At 38.1% G+C, this 10,576-nt stretch overlaps 1 protein-coding gene across 1 annotated transcript in view; it reads right to left on the bottom strand.

The window, feature by feature from the left end:
- Positions 1 to 4,499: 4,499 nt before the first annotated feature.
- NECAP1 (NECAP endocytosis associated 1) overlaps positions 4,500 to 10,576 on the bottom strand; it is a 16,618-nt gene continuing 10,541 nt past the window's right edge. Inside the window, 8 exon segments of the mRNA XM_006903731.1 lie at positions 4,500 to 4,548; positions 4,888 to 4,990; positions 6,136 to 6,219; positions 6,222 to 6,318; positions 6,403 to 6,511; positions 7,887 to 7,968; positions 9,014 to 9,118; positions 9,237 to 9,337. Of these exon segments, the coding sequence (XP_006903793.1) occupies positions 4,500 to 4,548; positions 4,888 to 4,990; positions 6,136 to 6,219; positions 6,222 to 6,318; positions 6,403 to 6,511; positions 7,887 to 7,968; positions 9,014 to 9,118; positions 9,237 to 9,337 (730 nt within the window).

Below are 10,576 nucleotides of genomic sequence, written 5' to 3'. Positions count from 1 at the left end.
AAACTGGGAGGAGGGTAGAGAGAATAGTGCAACAATGAATGAATGGAAACCCAAAATCTCTGTAAATGTTTATGAAAATTAATAAAATAGAATTATAGAAAAAAAAGAAACAAAAGGACTGATGCTAAGAGTGTTGATTGTTGATACAAGCAAGATGAAATCACTGACAACTTCTATCCTTTGTCGATCTAACATAACGTTGCCTATTGGCACAGTGGCAAGGATTTTTGTTTTCTTGAGGTTGAAATGTAAAAAGTATTAAAGGCTGCAGTCCTTGATCTTCTGCAGCAAGCTTTTCTCCATGGCAGACAGTTTTAATCCTGGCACAGATACAGGTAATTCAAGTATACAAGTGCTTTTTTAAAAACATCTACCTAGATGTTGACAACTTTGAAAAGGGCACTAAAAATCACAATTCTGGTGAGTTTTTTAAATTGATGCCAGACTGAAAAAATGTTACTAAAACCATCACAAGTGTATACACATCTGATTATCTTCCTTTCTCCTTTCTTTCATAAGAGAATATGTCAACATGATTTTCACAGTCACAAACCTAATGTACTGTCTTCTAGGACAGTTAAAAGGAAAACACAGACATGGGTTTTGTAAAAAAATTTTTTAAAAAGATACAGAAAGGGAGCTCTGATGGCCTAGTGGCAAGACGCTGCACTGCAATCCCAGAGGTATGCGGTTCAAATCCACCAGATGCTCTGCTGGAGAAGGAGGGGGCAATCTCCTCCTGTACCAGTCAGATCTGATTTGACGGTACACGTAAAAAATAATACAATAAAAATAAAGAAAAAAATTTTTTAAAAAAAGATACAGAAAAGGTAAACATGAGCAAAGGTGAGTATAATTTTAGGCAACTGGGTCACTAAAACAAGACTGTAAGCTACCAAATTCATCAGTGTCTTCACTACATAATACCTAGTGTTCCATTTCCCAGGCGATAGTCTATGTACCACAGTATAAATGGCTTTCATCTCTGCTGACTTGGCCCTCTCACATTGTGATTGACTGAACCAAAAAACCAAGGTTTTCTGCAACTATAAAAGAAGTATATACTTTTTTTAAATACTAAAGTCATTTACTCAAATGTAAATGAGTAAAAAAAGGAAAACACTCAACTGATTTCTAGTATTTGCTTGCTGAAAGTACCAAGTATTTAAGGAATATCAATTATCTAGAAAGGCGTTTGTGAGATACTAAATTTTATTGCTGTCCAGTCAGAATCGACTCATAGCTGACTCTCCAAGTGGGTTTCCAGGGAGGAGGAGACGCTCATCATTGAGCAGTTGGTGAATTGGAACTAGCAAAGAGGTATGATCTTTGAGTTCATGGTGCAAATTCCTGACACCTTCCTAAGCATAGCATTAGTAGATAAAAGCCCTATTATGAGCTGATAAAAACAAAGACATGGATTTCATGTTCAAAGAGCTTATAAACTAGCAACCCAAACCAAAACAGGAGCAACCCAAACCAAAACAGGGTGACCTTCTGGATTGGGAGGAGAGGGAAATGTTTCATCAGGCATTACCATATTTTTATACAAATAATGCTCCTATTTGCCAACTGTTCCCTCTGCCTAGGAGACATTTCAAAAACCCACATAAGCCAATTTTTACATGTTGTCATTTTTTATATTAACATATTTACAATAATATCTCACAAGGGCAAACATCAAAGGTGTGTCTTATTTGTGTAAAATACAGTATTCCTTCTCAGTGGAAAAATTTCAAGCAAGTATAGAAAGGAAGCTATTCTAAGCAGAGAGATTACAGTAAGAATCCGATGCATGGTGTCTGAAGAATGAGCAGTTTTCTGGAGCATATTTTGCGTGAAAGGGGTGAGTTTAAAATGGCTTCTCTAACTTACTTTGCCCTGTGGTTAGGCGGGAATGTGCAAATAGGGTATGTTAACCTATCAGCAAGGGGATTGGCTAGTCTCGTCATTAAATTGAACAGATCTAGCAGCAGAATTGGAGATTCTCACCATCAGCAAAGAAGATGGAACAGAGTGGGTGCCCTTCAGGACTAGAGATTCTCGCATCAGCTAGATTTGCAGCAGCAGCAGCAGCAGTGGCCAAAATAGAGGACCAGAGATCTGACATGAGACAGAGCTGATCTTGAGACTGCTACCCCCATGGAACCAGCACTAATTGCCTTTACCCAAGTTTATTAGAGGACTTGAGGGGTTGTCCTACCGGAAAACTCTCTATAGAGACATCACCATGCTATTTTAAAAGATTTTTTTTAAAAATAAGCCCCCATGTTGTTGTTCTCTATCTCCCATGACAATCACTGAATGAGAATGTCTTGGATCTTTCTCTGGCCACTCTTAAACCAACTTTTATTCTATCTTTTAAACTGATGCTCTTTATTTGTGAAATTCTGGAAGGTAGCCTAGATCATGAAGATGAATTGAACAAATGAAATAAACCACAAGAACAAAGAAATAATGAACACAATCTCTAATAATTAGGTGCTCTGTGGGTTTGGAGCCAGGAGCACTGAAATCTAGTCTCAACTTGTTAAAAACTACTTCTTAAAATGGGATAATAAAGGGAGCTATGGTGGCCTAGTGGCAAGAAGTTGCACTGCAATCCCAGAGGCGTGTGGGTCAAATCCACCAAATGCTCCGCTGGAGAAGGAGGGGTAATCTCCTCCTGTATCAGTCAGACCCGATTTGATGGTATACACACAAAAAATAGTAAAGTAAAAATAAAATTAAAAATGGAATAATAAATATAAAACACTATTTTACTACTTACTCATTTGTATTAGATAAATTATATTTTAAAGAGGTAATCAAATAAGCAAATAAAAGGATTAAAAAGGAGACACCATCTTTTCCAATATTTTTAATTACCATTATTGCACCAATACAGCATTCACTTTATATACATTTATCTTAAACATCTTCAATTTTTTTCAGCAATTCAAATACATAATATATTATCTTGAGAATACAAAGAAAGAACACAACATGGAGGAAGATTGAGAAAATAGGCTCCCAGAAGTTAGTCACTAGTGATTCTAAAGAATTTCTTTTTAGTGTTATCTACTGGAATTTAAAAATGTCCTGCCATGGCTCTGCAAGAATAGAGCTGCCTGGAAGGGGAGGCAATGAAAAAATAATGGACCCAGAGATAGAAAACATGTAAGAAAGAAATCCAGGAGAGATGATATCTTTTGAAACTATACAGAACTCCCTTCAACCAGAGTGTACACATGCAAATAAACAGAAGAGGGAAAAAAATTACATTTTCCAACTTCATCCTCCAACTAAATAGACAGTGTCCATTCATCTAAGAAAGGGAATTCTCTTCACAGCATTGTATAAGGAATGGAAGAGCACAAGGAAAAGAACCTAGTGTGACAACAGCCTGCTCTTGAGATACTCCAATGATGAGTATCACAGCCTTTTCTTGGGCTAACTTGTCACAGCTAAAATTATGACTCTCCAACCTCCTTCACAAATGGCAAAATATCTAGTAGCAGCAATCTACCAAAGAGTTAGGTGGATTGAAAAAGAAATGTTTGTGGAAAGGGCTCAGATACCCAGGCAGGAAGGCAATGTGGGTATTAAATAAGTGTTAACTATTTTCAATCTCTCTGTTCTACTGGTGAGTTTACAAACTCTTCAACTTTAGGTCAAATAATGGGGCAAATACAAACCAAAGCTGTGCTTCAAAAGCAGCAACTAGTCAGAGCTGCAAACAACAAACACTCCTCTAGCATGTAACTGGGAGAGCATAGCCCCTTGAATTTCCTTCATCCAAGGAACACCCATTGGTCAATGAGGTTGAACTATTCAACACAGAAAGAATTACCTAGGTGCCACCAATACAACCCTCTTATCTTAGGAAGAGACATGTAAACACACAAGAGGGTGATGGAGCTGCACCCAGCAGTGGGTGTTTACGGAACAGGGATAAGCCCGAAGGATACCCAGCAGAGACCCAGGAACCAGTTCTTACTCTATACCTTCTCCTATCAAAATCCTTAATTTGTAAACACTAAGATTAGGCTGTCCATTTTTAGAGTCTTAATTTAAAGGAGAAAAAAATCTTCAAGGTTTTTGCTTCTTCTGAAATTACTAAATAGGGCTTCACAACGAGGCACATCAGGGTCATGAGATGATTCAGCTAAAGAATGAAAAAATGGAGACAAATTTTACAGATGTTAGAGGTCACTTTTACCTCAAACAGACCCCAGCCTTTTGAGCCCTAAATAGTCAGCCACAAGTATGGCGAGAATTCACTACTCCTCTAACGTGGTAGGGAGCAAAGGATGGCGGATACTCTCTTGGCGGTACAGCAAGTAACAACAAAGGGAAGTGGCATAAACTAGCGTGTATGCAACGGGGAAGCTACAAAAAAGATTGTCCAGTAATTTTGGTTCTGGGGAGGGAAGGGGTTTCAAACTTCCCTCAGGGATTGGTGCCCTCAAGGTCATTTTTATTCTTCAAGTCTGTCTGTAATATACTGTCAATGCCATTCAGAACTGGACCCAGTTGGATGGTTGTGGTGCCTGGTTTGAAACAGAGCTACAAAACAGGAGAACAGAGAGAAAAGCAAAAGTATGAGATTAGCATAACTACTCCATTCTTAATAGTTTTTAAGAAATCACTTCCCAGAATTCAATGAAATTCTACTTAGAAAGGACTGAAATATCCCACTCATTCCATATCCCAGTCATTCAAAATCCCACAGCTTGTCTATCCTACAATCTCTAAAACTCCTGTAGTTCCTTACCCTTAGTACTTCTACCAAAAATTCCATATAACCTGTAAATTCCATTTCCCAGACAGTTCAAAGATTTCCTTTGACTACAGATAGTACCTACACCCTCACTGACAGTATGTTGGCTTCACTATACCCATTACCTTGATGCAGTGCTAAAGTCTCCCCACAAGTCATTGCTTGCAGAAAGTGGAGCTGATGCTGGTGCTGTGACAGGAGCAGGAGAATCCAAATCTAAAAGGATATCTAAACACAAGGTAAGAGGGAGAAAGAAAGGGGGAAATATAATAAAATATCTAGAAATGAAAGCTTATGCTCACACAAAAACCTAAAGGCGAGTGTTCATAACAGCAAATAAAAGAAAAATCAGAAACAATACAGATGTCCTTCAACAGTTAAATGGTCATACATAGTACACCAATACCATGGAATCGTACTCAGGAACAAAAAGGAACTACAATTAAGAGCAACAACCTCAATGAATCTCAAGAGACTTACGCTAAGTGGAAAAAAGACAATCTAAAAAAAATTACACATCGTGGTTCTATTTATACAACATTCTTAAAGAGACAATGCTATTGCAATGGAGAGCATAGGAGTGACTTCAAGAGGTTAGAGATAGAAAAGATGGGGACTGGGATGAAACTGGGTATGATTACAAAAGGGAAGCATGAGGAATTCTGTGTGGTAAGACTGCACAGAACTAAACACACACACACATATACAAAACAAGCACATGCAAAATTACTAAATCTGAGTACATTCAAGACATTAGCATGGAGAGAAACCTGGCAAAGGCTATTAGGGACCTACTCATACAATTTCTTACAAATGAATGTCAATATCAAAATAAAAAATTTCATAAAAAACTTAAAATAAGCTAGGTATTATACAATTACCCTTGTGAAGAAAGAGAAAGAAATAACATCTGATGAATAGCCATTATGTTCCAAGAACTGTCCTGGGCGCATCTTTTAACCTCCACAATCCTGGGGTAGTCTTACATCTCCATTTCACAGAAAAGGAAATCCAATAAAACTCAGAGAACCTAAGTAATGCTACTAAGTCTATTCAGATAGAAAGCAGCAGAGCCATGACTGGCAAAAATCAAGGTCCACTTGACTCACAGGTCTATTAGCTTCTAACCACAGTGCAATGAAAGAAACTGTGTTTTCAATACCACCCATTCTCTGTCACAGGACTTATTAGATACCAGAAGACCTAGTTCATCAGAAAAGCTCTGACCTTTTGCCAGGAGCTGTCAGAATCTGTGTCTGTGAGGAAGATTTGAAGCATAGCATAAACTTCAACAGAAACATCTTGGCAAACAGATATTTCTCAATTCAAACATAGGATATGATTTCTCAAAGTTAAAAATACTAGAGTTTTACCTGCATCACTGCCTTCATGGCTAGATTTTGGAATGGGTGGTGGGGTCACATGATTGCTGATGGCAACTGAAGAAGAAGGTGGAGAACAGTGACTTTGCCTCCAGGTGGAGGTGGGAGTAAGCTTAGGCCCCCAGGCCCTGCAGTCCTAGGCTTAGAAGCACCTCCTTTCTTGGTCGTAATGTTCTATCAGAAAAAAAGAAGAGAGTAGGTCACAGGCCTATAGAACCACAGAAAGTAAAATAAAAAAAGAAAACAAGACATACTCACTCCAATACTCAATTTGATAGTCTGTCCTTCCTTAAAGCCCAGATCCAGTTTTGGACGAGTGTCCATTTCCTGAGACTCTTTGGAAATCTCCGATTCCTGCTTTACCCACCTTCAGGAAAACAGTAAGTTACCTTAGTTTGGAGACCCTTTAAAGTTGAACTTTACACATAAATATGAATGTAGCTACCTTACTTGGAAGGGATCTCAGAAAGCTGAGTGAGAGAATGTGAAGAAAGAAAAAAGAGGGAAACCAAGACTCCACCTTACCAAGGGCTCCCTGAGCAACCACAAACAATATGTATTAGACTTGTCCCTCCAAAAGGAAAGCATTTACCCTCCAAAAGGAAAGCATTTACCCACCAAAAGCCACCCCTGGCTCAGGGCTGCCCCTAAGGGTGTTACCTGCCAATTTTTTCAGGTTGCATTCCTAGAGTGGCTGAGTGACTTTCCCTACTTGGGAGTACTGAAGCAGAAAGGTTCACATGCATGTTCTTGAGGAGGAAAACTTACAGCATGCATGGTATTGTCCACAATTTAAAAAAATAACTTCACAGGCATTGAGTCAAAACTGACTCTCAGATAATGCTTCAGTGGGTATTCAGAGGCTGTAAATCACACAGAAAGAAACTATCCATCTATCAAGCAACAGCTAGTGAATTTGAGTCAACTCTGTTGTTGTTGTTGTATACCATTGAGTCTGACTCATAGCTGACACTCCAGTTGTTTTCAGAAGCAATAAACTGCACAGGAGAACACCCCTGTTTCTTGCCATGGAGCATCTGGTGGGTTCAAACAATGTGCTTTTGGGTTGGCAGTGCAAGTCCTTATCATTAGGCCATCAGAGCTCCCTCAGGTCTACTATTAGCAGCCTTAAAATTGAGTGAGTTTAAAAGATGTGATTTTTTAAAAAAAAAAAAAGGCAACAAACAATAAGTATAAAGTGTTGGTAACTAGTAAGGTAACAAAACTGGCATATAACTCCCCATGTCTCATATACAGTCCTGCTATTACTGTATGCTTCCCTCTACCACTTAAAATCAAGGGGAAACTCCCTAGAGGAATACACATATGTATCCTCTCAATAAATCCAAAACCTATTTCAAGCTTTAGGAAAGGAAGCATATAGTAGATGCAAAGACAAGGTAGAAAAACAGAAACAGTCAGATCTGTATATAGAATATACTAGTTTCTGGTGGCATGGTCCATAGGGATTTGAACTGCTAACGGAAAGGTTCTCTGTAGAGTATCTCTATTGGTTAAATCCACCAGTGGCTCCACAGGAGAAAGATGGGCAATGTCCTCTTGTGTAATTTACAGCCTCTGAAAATCCCCTGGAGGATCAGCTATGAGTCGGTCCTAACTCCCCAGTAATGATTTTGAATTTCTCAATTAAATCAAGAGGTAAAAGAAATAGTGCCTAATAATCTGAGAAGTTGTCTTCCTATAACTATTCAATCTGGTAAGCAAAAAGGAGCTTTACTCACTTGAAGTGATCCTGCAAGGAGACATTAAAGTCAAAAGCATCACCCCGATCTGTGAAGCCAATACCAATAAAAGCACTTCTCCCTATAGAGAAAGATATGAATTTTCAAACAGGAAGTGGCTCCTACAATAAATTCTGGCTAATGAAAACATAACTATTACTATAACTAGATAAAGTCTGTGAATATGAAATATTTTCTCACAGACCAGCAATCAGCAAACTACAGCCCAAAGACCAAATCTATCACAGCCTATTCTTATAAGTATAGTTTTACTAGAACACAATCAATCTAATTTGTTTACATATTATCTATAGCTACTTTTGCACTACAATAGGAGAAGCTATTTGGCTGGTAAGCTTAAACTATTTACTATCTGGTTCTTCACAAAAAAATTTGCTGTCCTCTACTACAGACAATTTGGAAGCAGGAGTGGCAACCACTTCCTAAACAACATGCCTCTGGAAACTCTATGACTTTGATAAATAATGATAGTTATAAGCTTCAGGCCTTTTGTTCATAGGGTCGCTATAAGGCATGCTCACCTTGAAAGTAATCAACAACAACTACGGACAATAGGGAACTCTACTGGCAGAGTCCATAAGGAGTTGCACTACTACCCTAAAGGCCATATCTCTCTGGAGTTGGAATTCACCAGTGGTTCTTTTGGGAGAAAAATGGGTATTCTCCTCCCATTCAGTGTACAGCCGGAAGGTCTGCTAAGAGTTGCTTCAGATTTGTTAGCAGTGAGTTTGAGTACTTTTTTGTTTTCTGCTTGGTGTTTGTATACTACAGACATTGGAGGAAAGACTGAGAACTACTGTCATAAAAAATAGATGAACATGACTGTCCCATCAGAAATAGGAACCACACATGGAAAACTATGCTTTTTTATTAGAAATGCATTATTATTTCATTAATAACTAACAATTGTTACATGCCTTGAACTTGTGCTTATATAAATTACTAAAAACATGAAAACCCTTTTCCTTTAGCAACTGAGTTAATTGAAGAAATGGGAGGAAAATTCAGTCAACAGAAGCAAGATAAATGCAATAGGGAAACACTTTCACTGACAGCTCATTGATTATTTTTCTATCTTACCCCCTTCAAAATCCCAGATCACTCACCAGTGCCATCCTGGATCCGGATTACAAAATAACGGCTAGAATCTGTCACTGTCTCCACCGCAATGCCAGGATACTGTTCTACTGGTGCCTGAGCAAAGAGCTCCCCTAATAGATAAGAAAAAGAAATTTTAAGTAAAAGAACTCAAAATCTAAAACTCTAATGAAAGACAATATAAAAGTACACCAAAATCAGTATCATTAAAAGGTCACCAGTACAGATTACCTGAAACTTTATCTTCAAGTTTGATATAGGCAATCTTCCCTTTTGAAGTGATTCTTAGACGACCAGTCCAGTCAGGCTGGTCTAATTTCCAGTCAGTTGCCCTAGGAGAGGATAACAGGAAATCTCAGTTCTCAGATCCAGGTCACTAGCAGTCTAATGAGCATCCAAAATTCCCTGAAATATTTCTTTTTCCCTTTCTTGAACAGCGTATAACCAATAATAACATGATTCCCTCTACAAAGAACAAGTACAAAACAAAACAATTTCTGATTATATAAGTATTAAAAAAAATCCAAAGAATCCAAATCAAAGCAATAAAAATATCAAGATGTCTTATAATGATGCTAAGTCTATTCTGCAGATAATATTTCATATAATAAATAGTGCTTTACGATCAGATAGCAACAAAGTTGGCTAACTGAAACATCCTAACTTATAGAAGACTTCTCAAATTCCTAAACATATTACTACCAATCTTTTAACATTTGCAGGGTGTTACTATGTCATAAGTACTGTTACAGATGTTTAGGATACAGCAGCAAACAAAGCAAAGATTCTTGCCTTTGTGAGGCTTACATTTTAATAGAAGATAAACAATAAAAAAAGAGAAATAATCAGTAAAATATGTAATACTTCTGTAAGTAAAATAACTTGGTTTAAAAAAGGAGAGGCAGATAAAGGAAAGCTGGGGGACTTGATAGGAAAGTGAACAAGTTGCAGTATTTGAGAGAGTGATTAAGACAGGCCTCATTAAGAAACTAAGACATGGAATAAAGGAAAACGCTACCTATGCATCTATCTGGGGAAAGATTATTCTAGCACAGGGAGCAGGCAGTGCAAAAAGGTGATACAGTAGGAAACTGCTGGGAATGTGTGACAGGTAGTCTGTCTTAGTCTGGAAGTGCCCCTGAAACCTTTCTACAATGGGAAAACCTGCAGGTATTTGAAATATCATGAGTATAGCTTCATCATTGTTACTGTTGTTAAGTGCCATCAAGTCAAGTATGACTCACGGTGACCTTTTGAACAACAGATCTGAACCTCGTTCTTTCCTGTGTCATCCTCATAATCTGACACACTCAAGATCACTGCTACAGACACTATATCAAACCACCTCATTGAGAGTCTTCCTCTCTTTCAATGACCATTCAAAGCATGATAGTCCTCTCCAAAGAATAGTCTCTTCTAATAACATGCCCAGATTATGTGAAAGAAATCAATGGACACAGGCGGGGGAAATATCTCTGACAAGCTGTCAAGTCATGGGTCAGACAATGGGACATTAATTCTGAAGGCATTTGGTTGAAGTGAAGTGGTATCCTGCTGGAGGGTGGAGCTGG

The sequence above is a fragment of the Elephantulus edwardii genome, unplaced genomic scaffold, assembly GCF_000299155.1.
Source record: "Elephantulus edwardii isolate Elephantulus edwardi_28Jun2011 unplaced genomic scaffold, EleEdw1.0 scaffold00516, whole genome shotgun sequence".
Taxonomy (NCBI): domain Eukaryota; kingdom Metazoa; phylum Chordata; class Mammalia; order Macroscelidea; family Macroscelididae; genus Elephantulus; species Elephantulus edwardii.
The sequence above is the reverse complement of the archived record's forward strand: the minus strand, read 5'-3'. Positions and strand labels throughout refer to the sequence as shown.